Genomic DNA, 26,772 nt, shown 5'->3' on the forward strand with positions numbered 1-26,772 from the left:
TGATAGGTTCTGCCTCTCAGCTGGCCTTAAACGAAGGCAGCGTTTCACTCTCAGTGGCCTCAAAAAATGAACACAAGTTTTCAGTTGCAGTTCATTCATTTCCAGCTTTGTTATAAAAAGGGCGCCTAGACATTCTGTTGTTGCACCCATAACCTAGGTTTAAGGTGCCATTTAGCTCCTAGCTTTCGTATCTCTGTTTCTAACACTGCATCTGATCTCTCTTGTAGAGGCAGCCTGCTTTTTTTCTCACCCAGGACAGGACACCTCTTCTGAGATGGTGCCTGCTGCCTGTGCATCATTTAAGCAAATAAATCATGCTTTGTCTCATTCTTCAGAGCTATTATTTTAATCATTTGCAAATGCCTGTAATTTTAATCACTTCTGCAGTTAAGCAAACAAGGCTGCAACCTTATCCACACATTCTAAGTCAGTGGGGCTTCCTTCTGTGTAGACCTGGTCCCTGCCTTTATATTTATTTAATCACCTGACAGGCCTAATATGTTTACAGGTACAGACTATGCTTCCTTCACAGGCTCTGCATTTCCTCTGCAGCTGCCACTGGGAAACCTCTTGCTTAAGAGATTTCATTGAAGCAGCCTTTTGCAAGAACAGCAGGAAGCCTGCAGAGGAGAACAAATGGTTGGCTAAGAGGCATCTCCCTTGCCCACTGTTGCACCCAGTTGCCTCACAGTTGCAGACAAGAGAGAAAGAGCAGGATGGAGGATGTGCTGAATGCACATTTTCTTATTCATCAACTCTCTAGGGCCAAGTGCTTTTAGGCAATCTGTTTCAGCTAAGATTGCCATATCTTTCTTTCCCCCAGCTCCTCCCACGCCTTTTGATCGTGCTGGTCTTTATGCCATGGAAATCTTTGCAGATCCAGCTGCTGTTAAAAGCACAGAGGAAGAAAGGTGGTTCTCCATCCTGGTTTGAACTATGTGAAAGGCAGTATAGAAATATTGCAGAATATAAATAAACTGGAGTAGCCACTCCATTTTATGGGAAGAATACAACCTTAGACTGGCACTATTTAAAAAAATAGGGCAGGGAAAAGCTTACAGGGGTTGCCAACCTTTTCAGGACACTGGGTCCATTTTGAAATCTGAGAAAGTGTCAGGGAAATAGTTAAGTTCTTATTTCTCATAAGGCAAGGCTAATCAGGCCCCATCTGCACAGTGCATTTAAAGCAGAATCAGCCATGGCTTCCTCCAAAGAATCTTGGGAACTTGTGATGTCACTAGACCCTGCCCTGTGAGTTTTAGAGTTTGGATGCTGCTGACTAGACAACTCTAGGGAAGGATCTCTTGCGCGAAATGGGATGGTAACCAAGTCATGTAAATGGCCCATTTCAAGTGGTCACCAGGAAAAAGATTTGTGCGCCTCCACTCTAGTTTATTGGGTTGATCAAATTGAAGCCCTGGTTAGGCATGTGTTTGACTCTTGCAGCTTCTTTATATGAACATTAAGAGTGAGCAATAAAACTTGACATTCACATAGGTAAAGGTAAAGGGACCCCTGACATTTAAGTCCAGTCGCGAACGACTCTGGGGTTGTGGTGCTCATCTTGCTTTACAGGCCGAGGGAGCCGGCGTTTGTCCGCTTCTGCAGACAGTTTTTCCGGGTCATGTGGCCAGCATGACTAAGCTGCTTCTGGCAAAACCAGAGCAGCGCACAGAAACGCTGCTGGAGCGGTACCTATTTATCTACTTGCACTGCATGCTTTCAAACTGCTAGGTTGGCAGGAGCAGGGACCGAGCAACGGGAGCTCACCCCATTGCGGGGCCTCAAACCACCAACCTTCCGATCAGCAAGCCCAAGCGGCACAGTGGTTTAAACCACAGCGCCACCCACATCCCTCCTGACATTCACATAGAAGATTTAATAGCACATTTCAAATGCCACAGGTAGCTTGATCCACCAACTTCTTCCCCCAGCCACCTTGTTTGCTAAAGTAAGGCATGGGGAGAGAGAAAGACTACATTTTAATGTCACTGTTTCTGCAGCAGCTGACACATATTGACATTTTTGTTGTTGTTATGGATTCCTTTGCTATTATAGAGAAACATAACACTACAAAATATGTTTTATTGCACAAAAAAGGAAGGAAAAGAACTAACACAAAAACCACCCAGATGATTTTCTTTAAGATTTAATTTCTGAATGCTCCACCCCATAAATAATCATTTCTTCCACAGCAATTACATGATTCAATTATGGATTCCAGTTTCCAATAGTGATCTTCAGAGTAAAAATAAAGTACAGTGAACTGGGGACATGACACCTGCCATCCATGGTGGCGATGGGGACTCCTCCCCTCCCATAATTCTTCCTGATCAGTCATCTTCCCAGCTGCCTTAGGAGTTCCCACCACCTGCAGTAGGAAACAGTACAGTAGGAAGCAAAATGCTTCCCTGGGCTAGCTTGGGAATTTGGCGTAGCCACAGCATTATCCCACAAAATTTCTCCTTCTGTGATGCTGCTGAGAGAGAACAGGGCAACTGCTCATGAAGTCGCTCACTTTCAGATCCCATGTTTGCCAGCTTCCATATGCTTAACTTTAACGATGGACTCAAGTTCATTGGGACAATGCCCTTATCCATGCTTCATGTGCTTGCTGTCCCCAGCACCTCAAACCAACCACAGCAACTGTTTGCTGAGTCAACACATGGTATCCCGCAAAGGAGAAGTTTGGGAAATATTCAGCTGCAGGGGCTGAAGGCAAATGGCTGAATCTGAGTGCCTGGCTGCATGCCTCACAGAAACACCAGATAAAAACAGACTTCTAACTAATAGTGTTGGATCTGGAAAGAATGAGAGATTCTCCTACACCACTGGAACCCACTGAATATTTAGAGTCATCCCTGATACAAATTTAATTTCTAAGCCGTTTATCATTACGATGTCCCTGACTGCCACCATACGCTCCTCTTCATTTGGAGGAGCCTGCAACCAATGCCCAAACAGAAGTCACATCCATTCCCACATGACACTCAGGGAGGGAGCCATTTTCTGGACTTGCAGTGTCTGTACCACTGGGTGGAATGGGCTGCCTTGCTGAGCCCTCTGAGTCTGGTCAGGTGCCCTGGCCATTTCTCTTCTGGTAGCAGGGGAGGCAGCAGCGCTCCTTGTGCCCGCTGCTCACCGAGCAGGCGTGACACACCATGCTCCGACACAACCTGAGAAAGCGAAAGAAGGTGAGAATGTAAAAAAGTAAAGAACTTCTGGGAAATGATATATAATGAGATGAAAAAGATGTTGAAATACACATTCTTAAAAAACCCAGAAGCATTTTTACTTGGTATTATAGGTCAGGATATTAATAGGCAAGATGTTAAATTGTTTTTATATGCAACAACTGCGGCAAGAGTATTATTAACCCAGAAATGGAAACAAGAAGAAATTCCGATGAAAGAAGAATGGCAGACAAAATTAATGGACTATGCAGAATTGGACAAAATGACAGGAAGGATTCGAAACCTGCGGGACCAGAGATTTACAGAAGATTGGAAGAAGTATATGAATTATTTGAAGAGCAACTATAATCAACAAATTATGCTAGTAGGATTACAAGAAGTTTTGTAAGGAGAAATATACGAAGTGTTACAAAGTATAAAAAGATAAAGATATTGGTTATGAGTTTGAAATGTAATAGGGAGAATAAGAAATGCATACTGAGAGATTAGATTGGAAAATTTTCAGACAGGATTGATGGAAGTCAAAAATTTGAATAAGATTTAAAAGTATTTTTAATTACTGTTGAAAATGATATGTTAAAAAAACTAATAAAAATTATATTTTAAAAAAAGAGAAAGCGAAAGAGTGAGTGTGCACAGGAAACCACTTTGTTAATGTTTATTAACGACATGTATGCTTATGCTTTATATAATGCTTCTTAAAAATATGTATCATATCTCTCAAATCCTGTTCTGTCCTTTTATTTTTGAAATTAAGTAAGCAGTGTTTTTAACCCAGTTGGACTGAAAATGTAAGTCGTGAGCTTTAAAGAGCAACATTTGCTAAGAAATAGTTCTAGCTCTAGTGACAGCAGGGCAACCAGAATGGAACAGTTACCTTTCTGTGTGTGTCTGCATGAGAGAGATTTCCCTTACAGAGGGATAAGAAGCAAACAAGATTTGCTGTGCGTGTGAACTGTGATGCAAGCAATCTGCATTCTGCTACTTTTAAAATGCAGAAGCTGTGGGCCTATGCAAATGGAGGACATTCCCATGCAAGTGGAGAGAACAATTTCAAGACAAGTTAAATCTGGATCTTGACAGAGAAGAATGCTGTTTTCACAAGTCAGTTGGCTTTATGGATTCTATGGGAAAGATGTGACCATGGCACTTCTTTCTCCTGCCTTACTTATTTTTCCTAATTTTATCAGGCTCCTTTGCCAGGACACTCTTTTCTGGATGTACTTACTTCCTCACTCCTTGGTGTGTGTGTGTGTGTGTGTGTGTGTGTGTATTAGGGTTAGTGTGCTAGGTTGAGTAATGCCTTCACTTTAATCTCTGTTTCTCCTTTACAGTGTTTTTCTTCACAAGGGTGAGAATATCCAAAGCTGTGTAACATTTTGTTAGGCAACAAAGTTTTGGACTTTCATTTTTGGTCTGGTTCTTTGTCCATATATTCCCTTGCAAAGGAAGACCTCAGGTTTTGGTCTGTTTGTTTATCTTTATATCCTTGCATTCCTTTTTCCGAAGAAAGCATCCTATGCTGTGCGTTTCAGGCCTGATCAATTTTGGCAAGCAGAGCAAAGCTGTTATTTAAAGTTCACTATCCAGTTCGATCCCCAAACTGTAACAACCTGACATAAAGGGCAGGGCTAAAAATCCAAACCTGCTCTGAATAGTCATGATAACGCACTACACACATTATGACTAGGGGTCTCAAAAGCTGGAAGTGGCCTGGTCCTCTTGGATCATTGACAGGGCCTGTCTATAGATGCCTCTAGACACAATAAGATGGCAGGTGGCTGGCATGTCACCGGCACTGAACTTGCAGAGCATCCAGCTGCCCTGTAAACAAAGAGTTTATACAAGTTTTTAAAGGCAAGGGCAGGAGATTTAAAAAGTAGAGAGATGATAGATCTGACTGGGGATGTGTGTCCCATCAAATTAGGCCCTGCCACTGCATCACCCCTCTTCAACTGCTAGGGAGCTGGAGACCCTTCATTAGTAACAACAGCTGCAGAAAGGAGAAGTCATGATCCAAAACAAGACATTGTGGTTTTCACAAGCGAGCATGGGAACAACTGACGAGAAATGGGAAACATCACGTGAGACACAGCCTGGGCACCTGAAATTGTTGACAGCTAGCTTTCTCACACTATGGGATGATGGTACAAGGAAAAAGATACAAAAAGAGGCTTTTGAGATGGAGAGGATATGAGAGTGTGGTTTTAGGGTATTGCCACTTAATTTATGATGTGCTTATTCACTTGTTTCAGGTGAAAAGTCCGAGTTGATCAGAAACTGAATATGAGCTGTGGTGCAGCTGCCTAAAAAGCTAATGCAAATTGAGGCTGTAGTAACAGAAGCATGGTGCCTAAATCTCAAAAAATGATCACCCCTTTTTGCATCTGAGTGCCCTTCAACGATATGCATAACTTATCTAATATTACCAACGGAGATATACGTCAGCTCTCTCCAGAAGTCCCCGCATGCAAAAGGACACACTGGGATGTTCCGTCATTCGATGCTTTCACATTCTCACTTTGACCAAAGAGACCCATCTGTAGGGGTATTCTTCACTGGGGAGGGCCATTCTCTGGTTCAGCCCCCTTTTCCCACATGCTGTGGGATCCAGTAGGGCAGAAAAACAGAACAGGGGGAGGAAAAAGCATAATTCCTGGCTAAAGTTCTGTTTATCCTTGACACACTTGCAGTGCTGGATTTATGTATAAGCTAAACAAGCTATAGCTTAGGGCCCCACTCTCTTGGGGCCCTCAAATTTTTTAAAAGAAAAAACACCTTGATGTACATTTCCAGAATATAAGATAAAAAAACAAACAAACCTACATACAGCAACAGTGGCAAATGGCTTTAGATACCTATTAGGTCCATAAATTACCATGTAGCATATATTCAACACAAAAAACAGTGACAATTTGTTGTTGAGAAAGGACAGCTGGACATATAAAGGGCCCCATTACCTTCAGTAGTTTAGGGCCTCATCAAACCTAAATCCAGCCCTGAACACTTGGTCCTCCACACTGAACACAAGTTATTTCTTTTATACAGTGGCTCCCCATTTGTAGAATGTTCTCCCTGGGAAGGCTTGCCTGGCGCCTTCATTACATTGAACCAAGCAGCCTCTTTTCCCAGTCCTTTGGCTAATTAAACAGCCTGTCATTTTAAATGTGTTTGTGGGAGAGGGGCTATTGGTTTGTTCTTGTTCTTATCATGTATTTTGTGTTCTCATTTTGTATTTTTATGTTATGAACTGCCCTGTGATCTTTGGATAATGGGCAGCATATAAATTTAATTAATAATAACAACAACAACAACAATAGGACAGACGTTACCTGCACTGGTATCGGCGCGACATGAGCCTGAAATCCTTTTTGCACTGAACACACACCCCTGGGTTCTGAGGAGCTGGGGATACTGTTGTGGAGGCAATGCCTTCTGTCTTTTGCCACAGGGCATCTTTTTCCCTGAAGAAGAAAACGGAGGACAGAGAAATTTACTTTTTCTAGCTCTATAGGCAGCTAATGACCGCCACCAGCCCATGAAAAAAGATGGAGCCTTTAAAGAATTATAGATCATCTCTTGTAGCCCATTGTCAATTCAAGAAATGCACTCAATGTGTTTTACAAGCTGACCCTATGCAATTTGAAGTGAGTACCAATGCAGCTCACTCCCAGGAACCTATACATAAGATTGCAGTTGTATTGATCTTAATAAAATGAATACTACGCTTTGTATTGCTATTCTGTGGTGCTTGTATGTGTGTTGCTCTTTATCACTGCGCTGCAGCTGAGGATTCCAGCTGGGAAGATGAGACTCTGGCTGGTCTCTAGCTTATCTAGTGTGTTTTGATCTTTGTGGGGTCCCCTCCCCCCAGTCGCCTAGTCTGCATTTCCAAAGCCAGCAGCATGAAGGGAGTGCGGCTCCCTTCTCCTCTGCTCCTCATGGACTCAGTTTACTCACCGTAGTAACTCCAGCAGTTTTCCTTTCATGTTGCAAATGGTCTCCCCCTGTTCTGACAGCTCCCCTTTGTACCTCTTCTCCTTCTCTTCCGATTCCTGTCGGCTTTTCTCCAGCAAAAGCAGCAACTGTTCTTTTTCCTGCTGAGACCTAAGCAGGAGGAAAGGAAACTACTGAATACATACACACTGTGAACATCTGTTGTTTCGAACCACTTTAATTGCAATGGCCTGTTTCAAAGAATCCTGGAGTTTGATAATATATGATTTCTTCAGCATTTCCTTAACACAGGACCTGGAGCACACGAAGGGCACTAACAATTCTTTCTTTGCAGCTGAATCACCTGACATTTTATGACATCAGGTGATTGACAGGTGACTGGCCAGATCTAATTCCCTATCCCTGCTTTATAGAAGCACAGGAAACTGACTTACACCAAGTCAAACCAATGGTCCATCTATCTCAGTGCAGTGACCGGTAGTAGTTCTGCAGGGTTTGAGGCAGGGGTCTTCCCAGTCCTACCAGAGATGGGATATGAACTCTTCTCCATGCAAAGCACCTCCTCTCTCCCTGAGCTACAGTCCTTCCCTTAAACCTACCATCCAACGAAATAGGCTCATGCTCTCACCGGCTCAGCTGCTCCATCAGCTGCATCATCGTTTGTTCCTTGGCAGCAAACATTTGCTTTGCTTGCTGCACATCAGCCGTCATTTTCTTCAGATGGTGAGTTAGACACTGAGGGGAATCAGGTAGGGAGGGGGGGGAAGCACAATAGAAAATCAGTGGGTCCCAGTTAGAGAGATCACACAGACCCAGGAGCATGCAACTGTGGGGGTATTGCCAAGGCTTCAAATTCGACAGCTGCATTTTCAAGGCTGTAGCAGCATCTGCAAAATGAAGTTGCTGGGGCAGCACTCCTTCAGAAAATGCCATTGGTAATGGACTGCTAAACTCCAGAACTTACTTAGCTGCTTTTTTTGCCCAGCACTCTAAATGAGCCTATATTTTTGCTCACAATACTTTCTGGCCTGGAGCTTCACCAGCACACCAGGACTTTGCATAGAAAAAATGGTTTTACTTTTTTCTGATACACACACTGTTTGTTCCTGTCTCCAATGTTTCCCCCCCCCCTTGAAATAATGCTACAGAAAAACGTTGCTTTTAAGTTAACGGTTTGATTTTATTTTTGAAAAAATAAATCAGAATTAGGGGATTGGTTTTTAGAGACCAAATGTTTAGTTTCAATTTCCAGATTTGAGTATTGAAATTCAAGTTTTGTCACATAAATTTGAGGATTGCCTAAAATCTGAGTCCTAGATGAAACTCTAGATTCACCCCAAATTTAAAAGTTCAGCACATGACATATAAAACTCAAACTTCATAGTTATTTTGACTTGCCATACATGTGAGCTAGTCAACATGGTGCCCACCATATGTGGCTGGACTCCAACTTCCAGCATCTCTGGCCACTGGCTACACTGGCTGGGGCTGATGGGAGTTGGAGTCCAACAACTTCTGGAGGCCACCAAATTGGCTACCCCTTCCGCAGACTTTCTCTCACTGGAGAAGAGGGATGCCAGTTGCAGGCAGTGCCTCCATATGGTCAGGATCAGTAGCACACCATTTCTCAACTATCATGTATCTTCACATTGTACATGGAACATGAGTCCCTTACCTTCCCATGGGCTTCTGCACTAGGCTTAGCACCGGCCCCTTTCTTGACAGGACTTGCCGCATCTTGCAGCCCATCGACCTGAAGAAACTCTGTGTTCATTGGCCGTGACCCTGCTCCTCCATGGCTGTTTTCCTCAGCAATGCCCCTCCTCCTGACCAGGTCACTGCCCTTTTCATCTCTGGCCCCACAGGCCGAGTCCAGCACAGTGACAGAAGGAGGCCATGTCCTCTGTAGAGCACCTTCCTCCCTGGGCCATTCCCAGCCCTGCTCCAAGTCTTCACTCAGTTGCTCCGCAATGTTTGTGGCCCACATCTTCTCCTGCTCCAGTTGCTCCACTTGATTTCTCAGCTGTAGGCACTCTCCCCTGAGGGCTGAGGCCACTACTTCATTTGTCTCCTGCAAGGATGTCTGTTGTGCTTTGCTGGTGGCCTTGAGCTCCTCCAGCTCGTTCCGAAGCTGTGTAGCCTCCTGCGTCCGTCCGTCCAGAGCAGAAGCCATGCTCTCAGCTTGCATTGCCAAGGCCTCTCTTTCTTTGAGGGCTTGCTGCAAGGTGGCCCGCAGCTGCTGCCTCTCCTCTTGCAGTGTGGCCACCTCCTTTTCAAAAGTTCCCAGCTGGTTCCCTAATTCCTGCAAAGTCCTTTCATGCCTGGCCTGCTCCTCAACAGCTTGGGCTTCCAGCTGAGACTTCTTGCTGGCCGCTTCCTCTAAATGAGCCTCCAGCGTAGTGTTTTTCCCCAGGGCGTCCTGTAGCTGAGCCAACTGGCTATTCAACTCTCTTTGCAAACCCTGAGCTGCTTCTTCCTTGACCCTTAGGGCCTTCTCCTGCTCCTCCAGAGATGTCCGGAGAGTGGCAACATGCTCCTGACATGCCGACAGCTCCTTCTGAAGGTCCTGAACCTCTAGTTTTGAAAACACCAGACTTTTCTCCTGGGACACCAGAGTTTCCATAAGAGTCTCCTTCTCCCTCTCTAGTACCTGTATCTCAGCAAGGCTCCTCTCCAGTTTCCCCTTTAGAGGACCCCATTCCAACATGGCTGGATGTTCTTCCCTTTCTGCTGGCCTGCAGCTCATGCCTTCTGGCTGCTCCTCATTCATTCCCAGCTGGCCACCTTGGCTTTTCCAAGCTACCGCTTGGGCTTCCCACTTCTCCAAGCTCTCTTCGCATGCCTTCAGCTTCTCCTGTAGGCCCTGACACCGAGAGACCAGCTGCTGGCGCCTTAACTCTTGGGCCTCAATGTCTGCCAAGTGCTTCCTCTTCTCTGCCTCCTGAGAACTCAGCCTTTGCTCTGCCTCCTCTAGAGACCTCTCGGCGGCATCTCTCTTGGACCAGGCCTCCTGGCATTCGCTAGTCAGGTTGGCAACCTTGTCCTCTGCCTCCCTGAGGGCCTTGATGGTTTTGGCCAACTCCTGCTGCTGTTTTTCCTGCTCATCCATCTTCTCCTTGTGTTGCTGCTCATGTTTTGCCCGCTCCTCTTTCAGAAGCTGGTTTTCCTCCAAAAGGGCTAGTCTCAGAGATGCATTCTCCTCTTGTTGCTGGGCCAATTTTTTTCGCAAAGCAGCAAGCTCCCACATCAGTGTTTTGAAGTCCTGCTTCCACTTGGTGTCACCTTCAGTAGGTGGACTCTCCATCTTTCCACACAGGCAGTGATCTGTCTGATGAAGCAGGGAACACCGTTCCTCGATGGAAGAGATGCTTCCTGGCTGCTCCTTGCTCAGCTTCTCCACTTGGGTCTGCAGCTCACCATTTCCCTTCTGCACCTCCTTGCCAGCAGCTGGATCCGCTTCCATAAAATGACTCAGCTTCAAGAGAGCACCCATCTGCAGCAGACTGTTCTTCCTGCTTCTCCAGATCCCAACCCATTTCTCCATAGAGTTTTCCAGCCCAGCACTGAGTCGATCATCAGCAGTTGGCTCAACAGCATGTTGGTCACTAGTGGTTCTTGGCGAGCTCTCATGAACTTTGGTGGCCCCTTGGTGGTTCCCGCAGTCCCTGTTTGAGTTCCCAACCTATGGTCAACAAACACATAAATTGTTTGGTACAGAGTGATGGGATCAGGCTGGATCCTAGGAAATTAGAGTATTATCAATGGGTGCTAGATTCAAAAGTTGGTTCACAGCCAGGAATAAAGGCCTCTAAACTACTGTGAATGAAAAAAGTGAACAAGAGGCTGAACAACAATCTAAGGTTTGCAAAGTTAGGAGCCCCCTCGCTTTTTAATGCGAGGTAAGATAAAGACAGACACAACATTTGTAAAGTAATGAGGACAGGTTTTGAAGTGCCCCCAGAGTGTTTAATACAAATGTACCCTTTCCTCTCTTAGTGTGAGCTCCACAAAACTGGCTCTGCACATCTGAGGTGAGGAAAAGCCAGCTGTAGAGAGTGTTGATTGGCTACAGCCCATACCACCACCAAGACACGTTTTCCTAAACCAGGAATGGGGAACGAGTGACCACCACAGCCCTCCTGTGTTTGGGCTGGGAAGGGGTTGCAGGTTCTAGATCCATTTTCATGTCAGGGAAAGGAAAAGCTCTCAAGGTACACCAGTGATCCAAAATCATTGCTGGGGTCTTAGGGCAGGAAGTATTTTGCAACGGGATAGGCAAGGAAGTGGGGAATATGTACCTCAGAGGATGCTTCCTTCTGCTGGGAGTGCATAGCAGCTGGGTTGGAACATCGTGGCAAAACCCTGGAAGAGATCAAAGCAGCGGATTTGCAAGGATGCTGATGATATCAGTATTAGCATCCAGAGATACACTTAGCCTGTACTAGAAAGTGGGCTTTTGGCAGCTCCAGCTCTCTGGGATCAATTACTAACCAAAATCAGACAGGTGTCTCCCATGATGATATTTAGGTGCATAAATGAAGACATTTTTGTTTAGGAAGGCTTTCCTGGAGGTGTAGCCCAGTCATTTATGGAAGGCCAATTTTATGAAATTGTTTTGTTATTTTTAGCATTTGTATGGCTGTTTTCACTGTTTTAGTTTGATGAACTGATTCTATTAGTGCAGAGCTTGCATCTCAGTACTTTTTTCTGTTTCTATGAGGTTTACCACTTCCGTGGCTTTATGCTGTGAAGCTGCCTGCAAAATAACAGAAGCTTAGCAGTGGCAGAACAAGACCTGAACCAAATGCTCTGGTGTGAAAACTTTTGAGGGAAGAGCACCTTCTGCTGGTGACAACATGCAACAAAGCCCCTCCCCTCGCCCACTTCCTTTGACTGCCTTACTCAGAAAGCTCAGAGTGGGGAGGCTGTATCTGCATCCATGGAAAATACGCAGCGCCTGCTACTCACTCAGAGACCACGGGCCACGCAGCATCCAGGTCTCCTCTGCGCAGGGCCAGGTGAAAGGCCATGCCATCCAGCTCATAGAGGAAGCCCAAGATGTCCGTCCACAGCTTTCGATCCAAGAAAGGGCTGCGTGCGTAGTACCACTCACTGCAAAGAGCAAACCATAAATACATACATAGCAGAGACTTTAAACAAACTCATTGTGTTGGGGGACTCTAACCTTTAGGGGCCCAGGTGCACATTTGGAAATCTAAGAAAATGTCCTGGGTGCCACAAAATGCTCATCTCACAGAGGAAAACTGGCGATGCTCAAACCTTCCCCCACCCTAAACCAAACGACGACAGCAACAATGGGAAAAATACCTACATGAACCTCAAAACAAGTAACGCAGAGACAGAAAAGCAGCTGGCTCATATAAATGCATACATAATTTTGTAATGCAGTTATCTTAAAGTTTTTTTTAAAAAAATGTTTTATATATTCCATTTTTACTATGCATTGTTAAAAGATTTGTTGCATGCTGTTTCAGAAATATTTATTGGGAGGTGGTTTATAAATTGTTAAATGAATGAATGAATGGAAAATAATAACAACAACCACCTTCTAACTTTGTCTAAGCCATATAAGTCTTACTATTTTGAAGAATAAAAAACTGGGAGGGACAGAGAGCCTTGGCAGCTACCAGGAGTGTGTGTGTGCATCTCAGGGCACTGTGGTGCCCACAAGTGTCACCTTGGAGATCCCTGTGCTATCCCAACTTCCCCATCGTTCTGCCCTCTTCCTTTGCACTATATGAGGATAGTGTGCAACCTTGTTTTCCTGCATCGCAGATTCCTCTCCCACTGCCATGCCACTTTCACCTTCAAGCTCTTACCTGATGACTTCTGGCTCCATGAAACAAAGCTGCAAGGTCTCCGCCAGCTGCCGATGGACCAGGCAATAACGAATGAAAGCACGGCCCTTCCCCACGGCTGTTTTCAGCTACCAAGGGAAACAGATTCACATTCAAAGGTGGGAAAGCCTTCAAGAGTTGCCCTATTCATTAGGTGATTCTTTATTGACACCATCTCTACCCCATCTGGCCTGGCATAAATTCTGGGTTTGGGGTTCAAGAGGAACAACCAAAGGGCTATGCCCACTGCCCCTCTGCATTTGCTGCCTGAGGCGGTCACCACACACTGCCCAATGCTAGGGCCAGCCCTGAAAATACGGCATGATTTCCCTGTGATTATTCAGCAGTTCTTTTATATACTGTTTATACTAATATATATGCTGCTATGCAATCCTTAGTGGTTCATTAAAAACAGCCCACTAAGAAATACATGTCCATGTGCTTAATTGTAGATAACAAACATAGAACACAGAGCTGTAGAGTTGGAAGGGACGGCAAGGGTCATTCAATCCAACCCCTTGCAATGCAAGAATCTTTTGCCCAGTGTGGGGCTCAGACCCATGACTCTGTGATTAAGAGTCTAAAGCTCTGCCAACTGAGCTATCCCAGTATCAACTGAGCTATCCTGTTATGGGTGTATGGCTCTTAACATTGAAAAACAGTGCTGTATTCTTAAATTATTTTTGCATAAAGCACAGTAAGATGTGAAAGAATATGTGAACAGCCCACGTGTAAGGCACACTCGAGCCTTCCCCAACCTGGTGCCCTCCAAATGTTTTGCACTACAATTCCCATCAGCCACACCCAGCCCAAGGCACCAGATTTAGGAGAGGCTCCCTTTTCAAATAACCCCTAAGGGCTGATTGCCCTTGTTAATATGAGCATCCTTTTGATCACTAGAACAAATGATGTGCAGCATCTCCCTGATTCCTGGTCCCTGCTCTGCAGGATCTCCTTCCAATGAGAAGCACTGCCTCAGGCAGACCCTGTTGACAAGAGACAGTGCCATCACATTGTACCTCTGGGTGGGGAGCGTAGCCAGGATTTATTTTGAGGGCAGGAATGGGTACATGTGAAGAACTGGGGAAGGAGAAAGGGAGACATGGGCGTAACTGGGGGGGGGGGGGCAGGCTTTATGTTAGGGGGACAGAACCAAGTTATCTGTGATGCAGTTGGTTGGCTTGTTAAGTATTTTTCTTTATTTACTTGATTGGGGGGACAGTTGCCCCCTGGCTATGCCCATGTCCCCCTTTCTCCTTCCCCAGTTCTTCACATGTACCCATTCCTTTTTTTAAAAAAAGATATTTATTAGGATTTTCAAAATATTACAAAATAGAAAAAGAAAAAAGAAAAATACAAAATAAAAATAGTTAAAAACAATTCAATCTTTCAATCACTTATCTTTCATTTGCTTGTTTCCCGGACCTCCTCATACCTCCCTTTTTTGTATTCCAGTTCAGTTTGTTGGTTCAGCAAATCCTTACCCTCTTTATTTGTCCTAATCTTTGGTCTTAAAATAGTAACGTTAGATTTTTACCTCTTAACAACCCATTTTTCATATTCCCTTAAAGCATTACAGCTGGAAACCACTTAATTTCTATCCAACATCGTTCTAACATTCATTAATTTTACAATATTTCTGTAGATAGTCTTTAAACTTCTTCCAATCTTCTTCCACCGACTCTTCTCCCTGGTCTCGGATTCTGCCAGTCATTTCTGCCAGTTCCATATAGTCCATCAACTTCATCTGCCATTCTTCCAGAGTGGGTAGATCTTGTGTCTTCCAATACTTTGCAATGAGTATTCTTGCTGCTGTTGTGGCATACATGAAAAAAGTTCTATCCTTCTTTGGCACCAATTGACCGACTATGCCCAGGAGAAAGGCCTCTGGTTTTTTCAAGAAGGTATATTTAAATACTTTTTTCAATTCATTGTATATCATTTCCCAGAAAGCCTTAATCCTTGGGCACGTCCACCAAAGGTGAAAGAATGTACCTTCAGTTTCTTTACATTTCCAACATTTGTTATCGGGCAAATGATAAATTTTTGCAAGCTTGACTGGGGTCATGTACCACCTGTATATCATTTTCATAATATTCTCTCTTAAGGCATTACATGCCGTAAACTTCATACCTGTGGTCCATAACTGTTCCCAGTCAGCCATCATTATGTTATGTCCGACATCTTGTGCCCATTTAATCATAGCAGATTTCACCATTTCATCCTGAGTATTCCATTTCAACAGCAAGTTATACATCTTTGACAAAATCTTAGTTTTGGGTTCTAATAGTTCTGTTTCTAATTTTGATTTTTCCACCTGGAAACCAATTTTCTTGTCCAACTTATATGCCTCCATTATCTGATAATAATGAAGCCAATCTCACACTTTGTTTTTTAATTTCTCAAAACACTTCCATTTCAGTCTATCTCCGTCTTGTTCCAAAATTTCCCAATATTTCGGCCATTTGGCCTCCATATTGAGTTTTCAGAGCTTTTGCTTCCATCGGTGACAACCACCTTGGAGTTTTATTTTCCAATAAGTCCTTGTATCTTATACAGACATTAAACAATGCTTTCCTGACAATGTGATTTTTAAATGCTTTATGTGCTTTGACCTTATCATACCACAGATATGCATGCCATCCAAATACATTGTTGAACCCTTCTAAATCCAAAATGTCAGTGTTTTCAAGAAGCAACCATTCTTTCAACCAGCAAAAAGCTGCTGATTCATAGTAAAGTTTAAAGTCTGGCAGGGCAAATCCACCTCGTTCCTTTGCATCTGTTAATATTTTAAATTTTATTCTAGGCTTCTTGCCCTGCCAGACAAATTTAGAAATATCTCTCTGCCACCTCTTGAAATAGTCCATTTTGTCCACAATTTGCAGTGTTTGAAACAAAAACAACATTCTAGGCAATACATTCATTTTTACCGCAGCAAATTTGAAGCAGTGAAAGCTTCAAATTTGACCAAATTTCTAAATCTTTTTTCACTTCAGCCCAGCATTTTTCATAGTTGTCTTTAAATAAATTCCCATTTTTTGCTGTCATGTTAATCTCCAAGTATTTAACTTTCTTAACCACTGTTAAACCTGTCTCATTCTGAAACCTCTCTCTCTCCATTGGTGTTAAATTTTTCTCTAAAACCTTGGTCTTTAACTTATTCAACTTAAATCCTGCAACTTGACCAAATTCTTGAATCAGTTCTAAAACTCTTTTAGTACTAGATTCTGGCTCCTGTAACGTCAATACTAAGTCATCTGCAAATGCTCTCAATTTGTACTGTTTGGCTCCGACCTGTATACCTTTAACCAACCGGTCCCTTCTAATCATGTTCAGCAGAACCTCCAGGACCGATATAAAAAGCAATGGGGAAATTGGGCAACCTTGTCTTGTCCCTTTTTCTATCCTAAATTCTTCCGTCACCACATTATTTACAATTAGTTTAGCCTTTTGTTCTGAATAAATTGCACTTATACCGTTTTCAAAACCTTGGCCTACCCCCATCCCCTGTAGGTTCTTCTTCATAAAACTCCAATAAATATTGTCAAAAGCTTTCTCCGCGTCCACAAATATCAAAACTGCTTTAGTATTTATGTTCACTTCTAGTTTTTCCAAAATATCAATTATATTCCTCAAATTATCGGATAAGTGTCTTCCCGGGAGAAAGCCCGCTTGGTCTTTATGACTCTCTTCCATCAATACTTTTTTCAATCTCTTGGCCAAAATGTCTGCAAAAATTTTGTAATCCACATTGAGTAACGATATGGGGCGGTAGTTCTTAAGCTGAGTCTTTTCAGTCTCTGTCTTCGGTATAAGTGTAATGTACGCCTCTCTCCAAGACTCTGGTGCCCTTTTCCCTTCCAATATTTCATTGCAGACTTCCTTTAAAGGTTGTAATAACCACTCTTTCAAAGATCTATAATATCTAGAAGTCAGCCCATCCGGTCCTGGAGATTTGCCTAATTGCATATTTTGAATGGCACCTTCTACTTCCTGTTCAGATATTTTATAATTCAGCATTAACTTACTTTCTTGGGATATTTTCTGTAATCCATTTGTCTTCAGAAATCGGTCTATAGCCATTTCCTTCTGTGGCCCTTGTGTATACACATGTACCCATTCCTGCCCCCAATGCTCACAAGTTGTGGAAATTTATCCCCTCAAAGATGCATCTGGAACATTTATTGTGTAGTTTTTGTCATACACTGAAGGTGCAGCTCTGGCCTCTGACAACTCAAGATGCAAATTTGAGGATCCACCCCATTCTCTTGACTGTTTTAACTGTTTTTCGCATTGTATTTTAAAATGGTTGTAACCTGCCCTGGAACCACATAGTGAAGGATGAGTAACAAATTGAATAAATAATAGTGACGATACCATTAATAGCATCAGCCAATCTTACTTTGTCGAGGGAGGTGACATGTTGCACCCCTGCATGAACACCACTGTGCAGTCTGGTCAGGATTCGGCTTAGGAAGTCCCAGTAATCTTTCCTTTGCCCAAAGAGATTTCTCTTTTCTTTCAGATCATACTATAATGACCAAGCAGAGTGGAGGGAAAGCAAAGATAATGGCATTGTTAATTTTTATTTACTCATTTGCAGTAGTATTTGTATCCCACACCCAACAATTAAAATGCAACATGCTGAAAATGCTGGCAGCATTAAGATAAATTCAACAGTGTAAACAAGTTTTGATGAATGTGATAATGAAATACTGAATGGTATACAGTGGTACCTCGGGTTAAGAACTTAATTCATTCCGGAGGTCTGTTCTTTACCTGAAACTGTTCTTAACCTTAGCTAATGGGGACACCCGCTACCGCTGTGCCGCTGCTGCACGATTTCTATTCTCATCCTGAAGCAAAGTTCTTAACCCGAGGTAGTATTTCTGGGTTAGTGGAGTCTGTAACCTGAAGCGTCTGTAACCTGAAGCGTCTGTAACCCGAGGTACCACTGTATATTTTTTGTAAAATATGCAGGGATTTATGGTATGTAAAATGAACCATGGAAAGAGAAGAAGGGAAGTCACTGATATCCTAAGGATGTAAAATGAGTATTTTAAATTGTAAAACAGAAAACTTAATAAAATTATATACAGTGGTACCTTGGTTCTCAAATACCTTGGTACTCAAACAACCTGGAACCCAAACACTGTAAACCCGGAAGTAAGTGTTCCAGGTTGCGAACTTTTATCAGGAGCTGAACGTGCTCAGTTTTGAGTGTTACGCTTCCATTTTGAGTGTTACGCTGAGGTCTGTCTGTTTTTGCGGCTCTTTTTTGTGTTTTTGTGACTGTGTGGAACCCAGTTCAGCTACTGATTGATTGTGTGATTGCAGTCCATTGTTTATTGCTTTCATTTTATGGATCAAGGGTTTCATTAGATAGAAAAATTCATGTTAAATTGCTGTTTTATGGGTTGTTTTTAAAAGGCTGGAACGGATTAATTCATTTTGCATTACTTTCTATGGGAAAGCGCACCTTGGTTTTGGAACACTTTGGTTTGAAACGGACTTCCAGAACGGATTAAGTTTGAGAACCAAGATACCACTGTATATTTAAAACCCCCCAATTAAAATGCAACACCAATCAATAAAGCAACAAGAAGTTACACAAATGTTTCAGTTGCCACCAGTAAAACAACAGAAGGGGATACAGAGCACCACCACTGCAAGGTTCCATGGCTTAAAAGTGTATGGATCCAAGAAGCCTGAGAAAATGAAGACTTCCCCTGCCACTGGAAAGAGGCTAAGATAGGCTCAAGACCAGTCTCTCTAGGGAGGGGCATCCACCAAAAAGGCCCTTTTCACAGTAGCCACCCATCACACTTTCAAGCCTTCCAAGATCTTAGGGTCCAGGTTTGCTCATGTGGATGTTTTACTGCTTTAAATTGTTGACTTGCCTCTGAAAACCAGCTGCTGGGAGACTTCCGGGTTAGCGCCATCGGCAATGGCGGAGTTCCTCTGACCGAGAGGAACCCGCTCCGCGAAAATCGGGTCTTGCCGCTGCGGCGAAGGCGGAGACCCTTCAAAAATCCCAGGCGGAGGAAGCCTGGGAACGTGGGATTCGGCTGACACCAAGAGCGCCTCCCCTACTCGCGGGGAAACCCTTTTTAGGGGACCCGAAGCGAAGTGGGGTGAGTGGCGCGGTGTTTTGAATCGACTGCTACTTTTATGGAGTGAAGCCGCACAGCCATTGCCGGAGAGCGCTGACTTTTTCCTGTGGACAATTGGACTCTAAACAACTACCCGTGAGTAGAACGGAAAATTGGACTACGAAACATTTCAATTTGGCACCGAAGCGGGAAGGTTCTAAACAGGAAGTCCGCCTTCCGCTTTTGTAAATAGACTGAAGCAAAAATTTTGCAAGCTAAAGTCTGGAAAGTCGTATATAAAGGACTAAATTTCCTTCAGTTAAAATTACCAAAACCCCTCTTGGAAGCAGGAGAAGGGGGGGGGGGGATCTTAGATTGTTTAAACCTGTAGGAGAGAGAGTAAAGAAAGATAAATTTCCACCATCTCGAACCTGGGAACGGGGTGTCAGAGACAGACGTTTTGGGGAAGTTCATCGACTGTGAATGAAACGTCTTTTGACAGATAGTTAAAAAAGAGAAACATATTGATTCCAATGTTGCCTTTTGCATTTAAAAGAAACAAAATATTTGAAAAACGAAAGTAATTTTTTAAAATTTTTTTTTTCTTGCTGGACCTGCTTTCAAAAGATGGATACAAATAGAAATTGTCTCCTCTAGAGGGAGCTTGTTAAACTGTTGCTGGAGTTGATCTGGGGAATTCCACAGCTGTGGAGATTAAGGATCGTGAGACTAGACTTTGACCTTGGATAAGAATGTGCTTAGAAGAAGTTTTGGTGCTTGCTTTTTGCAAGACAAATGCTTTGTTGGAGCAGCTGCATGAGAAGATGGATTTGATGACTGCTGCAGTCAGTAATTTTGGACAAACAGTGAATACTTATATAGAAACCACTCAGGAACCAACCCAGGAATCTGCTTTGACAGGGCAAGTGCAGAAGATAATGGAGGAGGTTGTTGTTGAACCTCAAGTAACACAAATGGAGAGACCCGAGGCCTTGTCGGAACGTAAGTTGCTGTCTTTGACGACTGAATCTGGAGAAAGTCAGATTTGGAGAGATGGAGTACTGTTTGGTTTGGAGATGGGAAGTTGGATGGACCCCCCTATGCAGGGATGTCTCAGCTTTTGGGATATGGTTTTGGGCCAGGGGGAGTCTGGAGTTGTGGGGGTTCTTAACTTTGGAGGGACTTTGAAACATGCCTATAAATATTTTTTGGATTACAGTGCTGACTGCGGAGAATGGGCTGACCTGCCGAGGGGGGAGGAAGATATGGTTAGGTTGGAGTCTCCCCGAGACCTACTCCTCAATGAGAAAGGAAGGAAATTAAGAATAAGATCAGCAAAAGACAAAGTAAAGTGCAGGTATAAACAAGAAGAAGATCTGCAGAAGGGACATGGAAAAGACTTAAGAGCCTCGGACAGAAGATCACCAGGTTGATGGACTAGATGGAATGGATAGAAAGGACTGACATAACCCGAGACCAGGAAGAAGAGACGTTGGATGAAGATTGGAAGAAAGTTTTTTAAAAATTCACTTTGAGAATTAGTGTAAAATTAATGAGTGTTAGGAAAAATGTTGGAATGAAGCTACTTGGCTTTAGTAGAAATGATATAAGGAGTTATGTATAAATAAGTATTAAGTTTTAAGTTTTAAGGCTTTTTATGGTAAGATAAGGTTAAAATAAATTAAGGTAATTTAATGATAGAATACAGTTAAAGATGGAAAGGATTTGCTGAGTTAATAAATAGGTTAGACTGTTAAGATAAATTATAGAACAAAAATTGAGAAAGATGGAAAGAATTTGCTGAAACAATTAATTGAACTAGAATACAAAAAGGGAGGTGTGAGGAGGTCGATGAAACAAGTAAATGAAAGATAAAGATATGGAATATTGGATTTTTAGTGTTCTTTTTTGTTATATTGTTGTATTGTTTTTTATGGTTTCCTTTTTATGTATTGTAATGTATGTCTTGTTAAATTTTGTGTTGTTTTCCTTTTTTCTTTTTTCTGTAATTGTTAAACTTTTAATAAATATCATTTAAAAAAAGAAAAAAGAAAACCAGCTGCTGGGAATTGCAAACAGGGTGACTGCTGCTGCGTACCGGTCCCGCCTGCAGGTTTTCCATGTTGCCTATGGTCAGAAGAAGTTGCTGGACTGGATGGACCTTTGCCCTGATCCAGCAGGGCTTGCCATGTGCTCTGACCTTCTTGTAAGCTGCTCCGAGCGTTGTGACTGCACTGTGTGGGCAGGGCATACATTTGCTTTTGAAAGAACAATAATAGCTAACTAAGTTAGGCCCTTTGGGTTCGTATTAATGGGCTGCAGTTGCAGCACAGAAAAAATAGAAACGAACAAAAAACCTGCCCTCTCGGATATTTATCACACAGCTTAAGATGACATAACCTCAAGGATCACCTGCACTTTGCTACAGGATGCAGAAAAGGTTTGTGGGAAGAGCAGCACCAGAGCGGGGCAGCATGAGTTAAATGCTGCAGACTTTGTGGGTGCACCAACTTAAGCTGCAGTTCACACGATGTCTGCTACTATCACATCATCAACCCAAGTCTGTTAGAGGTGCCTTACCTGCAACAGGAACTCCAGCTGGGCACAGAATTGTTGCAGCTCCCGAGTCCCGTCTGTCACCGGTAGTCCCTGCTCCTGGTAGTTTTTGTTTAACTTGGTCACAGTATCTAGATAAAGAAAGGGGTGCAATTAAGCCACATTCCAAAGCGTTAAATGTTCCAGCCCTGCTACCCTACTACGCCCTGTAATGCAGGGCAGGACAATAGGTTTATAGCCAAAATAGCACCTCTGGGAAACAAGAGGGAGATATCTGCAAGCATTGGGGAACCCAGAGATTTGGAGGTGCAAATGATAGTTAACACAAGAGGGGAAACACCCCCAGATCATGCTTTGTATGCATGCGCTCACATGGAGGAAAGGGAAGAAGCACATAAGAAAATCATGTGCACTTACTCTTTAAGTCCTTTACCACACGAAGAATCTCTTTGTCGCTGGCCATAGCTCTGCCTCAGCTTGCCTACAAAGTAAACAACCATTCATAAGGAGAGGGGTGGAGAGCCTTTTTTAATCCCCTGAGCCCAAGGGTAGCAAGGTTAAAGGTAAAGGACCCCTGGACAGTTAAGTCCAGTCAGAGGCGACTATGGGGTTGCGGCGCTCGTTTTGCTTTCAGGCTGAGGGAGCTTTTGTCCACAGACAGCTTTCCAGGTCTTGTGGCCAGCATGACTAAACCACTTCTGGTGCAACGGAACACCGTGATGGAAACCAGAGCGCACGGAAATGCCGTTTACCTTCCCACTACAGCAGTACCTATTTATCTACTTGCACTGGCGTGCTTTCAAACTGCTAGGTTGGCAGGAGCTGGGACAGAGCAACGGAAACTCACCCTGTTGTGGGGATTCGAACTGCCGGCCTTTTGACTGGCAAGCCCAAGAGGCTCAGTGGTTTAGACCACAGTGAACCCTGGGCAACAAACAAACAAACAGGGGGAAATATGCACATGGTTGGCTATTACTTGCAGCAATGCTCCACCATGCTCACGGGGAGGCAATATATCATGCTAATGACATTTGATGGTGACTAGCACTACTGCAATGCTAAAGGAAAAACCTGGTGTGCGTTTTCCCTGCATCCAGAAAGGACCCAAGATTCTGAGCAATCATTCCTTCCCTAAATACACAAGGAACTAAAGCAACTAGTTTCAAGTGGCCAGAATTGACCCAGGCTAGGCCTTTCACAAGGATGTCATCTGCAACTTTAGTGGTATTTTCTGTAGCCTTACCCAGCCCACAATACAGCCATTTGCTTACAGCTAACATTGTTTCTGCTTCTTTCTCCACACATTGCCCCCATTTCCCAGGCTGTGTATGCTCCATACATTTAAAGCACCCCCCTAAGAATCATGCGAGCTTTAGTTTAATACTCGCATAGCTACATTTCCCAGGATTCTGGGGAGGGGACAGAGAGAGAAGTGTTTTAAACATACTTTAAATGTAGGCATACACTTTTCTAAGGCAACTCTGTGACTTTTTCCATACAGTTCACCCATAAAGCCCACCCCCCAGGGCTGTGGTGAAGAGGTGGACTAGGGGACCTGAGCCTTGGGTCTTTTGTGCTGGGGCCCAGACCTCCTGCCTCCTGCCCACACTCTTGAAAATTATTTTTTTTTCAACATTGCTTACAGGACAGCTAAGAATACTATGACAAAGCAGACTGCTGGTGAAACCCACTCACTCACCCTTGCACATGTTAATAATTGAATGGAGTGGGGAAGGAAATTTTGTGTGTGTGTGTGTGTGTGTGTGAGTGAGTGAGAGAGAGAGAGAGACTGTAAATGCATTTTGTGTAATCGTATTTTTACACGGCTTTTAATGTCTGAGAGAGAGGGAGAGACAGAGTGTTATGTACTGAGTTGAATAGGATCCAAACTGTAGCAGTCTGATTGGTCCTAGAACAATAGGATCCAAAAGGCAGCAGTCTGATTGGTCCTAGAACAATAGGATTCAGAATGCAGCAGTCTGATTGGTCCTAGAACAATGCAGCAGTATGATTGGTTGGCAGGAACCATCCAATCCTGCTCCAGATAGAAGTGAATCCACAACCTGATTGGCTTACAGTAGAATTCCAGAATTAGCCAATCATGTGCAGCCCATTGTGTAAATAATGTATATAAAGCAGATACTGTGAGGGGACATTATTCATTCCTCCTCACCACTATGAGCTGAATAAAGAGCATGAAATCACTTTGCGACTCTGAGTATATTTCACAGAGAGAGTCACATCTATTCTCAGGACCAACTCTGGAGTGGGAGGAGAAAAACAAGAACACCACTCCCAAAATTGCTCTAGAAAGCCAAACAAACATGCCATTCCTCTCCAGCCATCTAGCACACTTTTCTACTCATAGCTTTGCCTGAGAAATGCTGGCCACACAATAGCAACTGCTACCTGTTTCTCTCCTTTGCCAAAACAGTTGGTACTAAAACGAGTCTTGTGTGCAGATACATGAATTTCCGTATGCTCGCATGCAAAAGTTGAATAGGTCCCAGTTCTAAAGATTCTCTTACATATAAGCTGAATATTCCCTACTTCCTGAATCCGTGGGGTGTGGGTCTAGCCTGAACACACTGTGGCGTGGTGGGCCCTGCCTCACAGACACCTCTTTGACTTGGTTTTTTCCTGCAAAGAATTGCAAATATAATGCTTCAAGAAACTTGAGAACTAGCCACGGTGTCTGCATGAGATCTTCAGCTTGAGATATCAGGGCAGATTTGAGAGTTTTAGGCAGATGAAGCTTGCCTCCTGGAACCCCTTGGCCCTTTCCCTGATTTCTCTGCCCTCCTTGGACAAAATCCCACCACTGAGCACTGCTGCCTATGTCCTTCTGTGTAGCCAGAGGACTGGAGTTCCCACACATACCTGGTATGAGAGGCTGGATCTCAGCTGAGCACTGCATTAAGCGCTGGCCTCTGTCCTGGTGCCTCAGGACTCATCTGTTTGAGCTCAGGGGCATCTGGTGGCAGCTTCCTCTTTCCTCTGCAAGTCATTGCTTCCCAAAGGCAAAGCATATGAGGAAATCCCCCTGGATTCCAGTCAACGCAGCAGGGTAGGAGGCCTCATCCAGCAGCGCCCTGCCCACAAGCTACTGTTTCTGGAGTTTAGCCTTAAAAGCAGTGCCATATTAACGTATAAGCTAAACAATCTATAGCAGGCTTCCTCAACCTCGGCCCTCCAGATGTTTTTGGCAGGACCAGTGGTCAGGGATGATGGGAACTGTAGTCTCAAAATATCTGGAGGGCCGAAGTTGAGGAAGCCTGATCTATAGCTTAGGGCCCCACTCTCTTGGCCCCCCCCAAAATAATTTAAGGGGGGGAAACTGGATGTACATTTCCAAAATATAAGATAAAAAACAAATAACATAAAACCTACTTACAGCAACAGTGCTTTGTGTTGCATAGGCTCCTTAATAGCTTAGTAATTATTTCACTATTAATATACTTCTTCTGAATTGTATTTCACTATTAATATACAGTGGACGCTTGGGTTGCGAATGTGATTTGTGCGGGATGCATGTTTGCAACCTGCAGTGTTTGCAACCCGTGCCTGCACATGCGCGGGTTGCGATTCGGTGCGCATGCGCAAAGCGCGATTTAGGGCTTCTGCGCATGCGTGACAGCTGAAACCTGGAAGTAACCCATTCTGGTACTTCTGGGTTTTGGCAGTCCGCAACCCGAGAAAACCCAACCTGAAGCGGCTGTAACCCGGGGTATGACAGTACTTCTTAATTGTATTTCAGTTCAACAATTACTTTGATAAAATACATATTTTGCTATGTGCAAATGGCTTTCGATACCTATTAGGTCCATCAATTACCATATAGCATATATTCAACACAAAAAACCCAGCGACATTTTGTAGTTGGCAAAGGACAGCTGGACATATAAAAGGCCCCATTACCTTCAGTAACTTAGGGCCTCATCAAACCTAAATCCGGCCCTGCTTGCAAGCCCCGATTCAAATGTCACAGCGCGGCATTCAGCCCTCGACGGGCAGCTTTGCAGAGAGGAAAGGGAGCAAGACGCCAGGACCGAAAGAAGGGCAAAGCCTTGCTGATCTTTCTCTTTCTCTCTCTGTTCACACACACGCTTTCTCTTTCTCTCTCAAAGCCGGATGACTTGTACCCTTGTGCCAAAGAGGGGGAGCATTTATCCGGTGCTCAAAATTGCACAGGAACCGAAACTGACTACACCGGAGATACAAACTTCAGAGAAGCCTCTTGCAAGTTTCAGTGAAGGAGTCCCAACGGTGCAAGATTGTTTACGGGGCGAACGGGTGGTGTGAAAGCGACAGGGGGCTCCACTCTCCCGTGTAAACACTCTCCCGAGCGCAGGCGTTAGGGTCACAATATGGGGCCGGCACTTTGTAATGGCGCGTTGTGTGAGTGTCCTTCGTCTAGGGCAAAGCCAAGCACCAGCCTGGCTGCGAGACTCACCCTCCTGCCTTCGCTCTCCGGTCCTTGGCACAGGAGAGGAAAAAGCAGACTCCGCCTCTCCCGATCTGTACCTGAGGACGGAAACCAGGAAGCAACGCCCACCTTGGCGCAAGGCGTTCCAGCCAGCGCCTTTTCCGCATCTGGCGCTGCGGGCGCGCAGCCACCAAGGCTTCCCCTAAGAGGAAGGGCCAAGTCAAAGAGCCGTGTCTGTGTGTGCGCGCGCGCCTCAGCTGGCAAAATTGAAGCTCTCGACGATGCCGAAGTTGGTTACTAGTTCCCAATTCCTCATTTGCTCCAAATCTAAAAGAAGAAGAAGGAAAAGTTCATTACGTCACACTGAACTCCAAAATCAGCTTTGGGGTTCCCCCACATCATATATCTCTAGGACTGGGGGACTCTCGACTTCGAGGCCATGGGCGTAGCCATGTGATGGGGTGGGAGCTGTCCGGATTTACTTATAAGCTAACAAGCTATAGCTTAGGGCCCCACTCTCTTGGGGGCCCCAAAAAAATTTAAAGGAAAGAAAAACTGGATAATTCTTCTTAATTGTATTTCAGTTCAACAACTACTTTGATAAAATTTATTAAAAAAATTAAAAAATTGTCCAGTAGCACCTTAACGACCAACTAAGTTTGTTCTTGGTATATGCTTTCGTGTGC

At 44.0% G+C, this 26,772-nt stretch overlaps 1 protein-coding gene across 2 annotated transcripts; it reads right to left on the reverse strand.

Moving 5' to 3' along the window:
* Positions 1-2,133: 2,133 nt before the first annotated feature.
* RUFY4 (RUN and FYVE domain containing 4) lies at positions 2,134-26,287 on the reverse strand. Of its 2 annotated transcripts, none has more exons than XM_081004016.1 (12): positions 26,114-26,287; positions 22,078-22,141; positions 21,685-21,791; positions 17,415-17,543; positions 12,992-13,098; positions 12,120-12,263; positions 11,450-11,513; positions 8,827-10,833; positions 7,780-7,886; positions 7,155-7,301; positions 6,527-6,658; positions 2,134-3,176 (listed from the first exon to the last, which is right to left on the reverse strand). In XM_081004016.1, the coding sequence occupies exons 2-12, from the start codon at positions 22,121-22,123 to the stop codon at positions 3,074-3,076; spliced, it is 3,093 nt and encodes a 1,030-aa protein (XP_080860142.1). In that variant the 5' UTR covers positions 22,124-22,141; positions 26,114-26,287; the 3' UTR covers positions 2,134-3,073. The 2 variants fall into 2 exon arrangements, with proteins under 2 accessions (XP_080860142.1, XP_080860143.1); XM_081004017.1 differs by lacking the exon at positions 26,114-26,287 and adding an exon at positions 25,579-26,067.
* Positions 26,288-26,772: the final 485 nt, after the last annotated feature.

The sequence above is a fragment of the Podarcis pityusensis genome (assembly GCF_964106645.2).
Source record: "Podarcis pityusensis genome assembly, chromosome: 1".
Lineage (NCBI taxonomy): Eukaryota > Metazoa > Chordata > Lepidosauria > Squamata > Lacertidae > Podarcis > Podarcis pityusensis.

Coding starts and splice junctions, on each gene's coding strand:
- RUFY4 (XM_081004016.1), bottom strand. CDS start 22,123: ATGGCCAGCGACAAAGAGATTCTTCGTGTGGTAAAGGACTTAAAGA. Junction 7,302..7,779: donor CTGATGGAGCAGCTGAGCCG/GTGAGAGCATGA, acceptor CCTCCTGCTTAG/GTCTCAGCAGGAAAAAGAAC. Junction 3,177..6,526: donor TCGCGCCGATACCAGTGCAG/GTAACGTCTGTC, acceptor TCGCTTTCTCAG/GTTGTGTCGGAGCATGGTGT.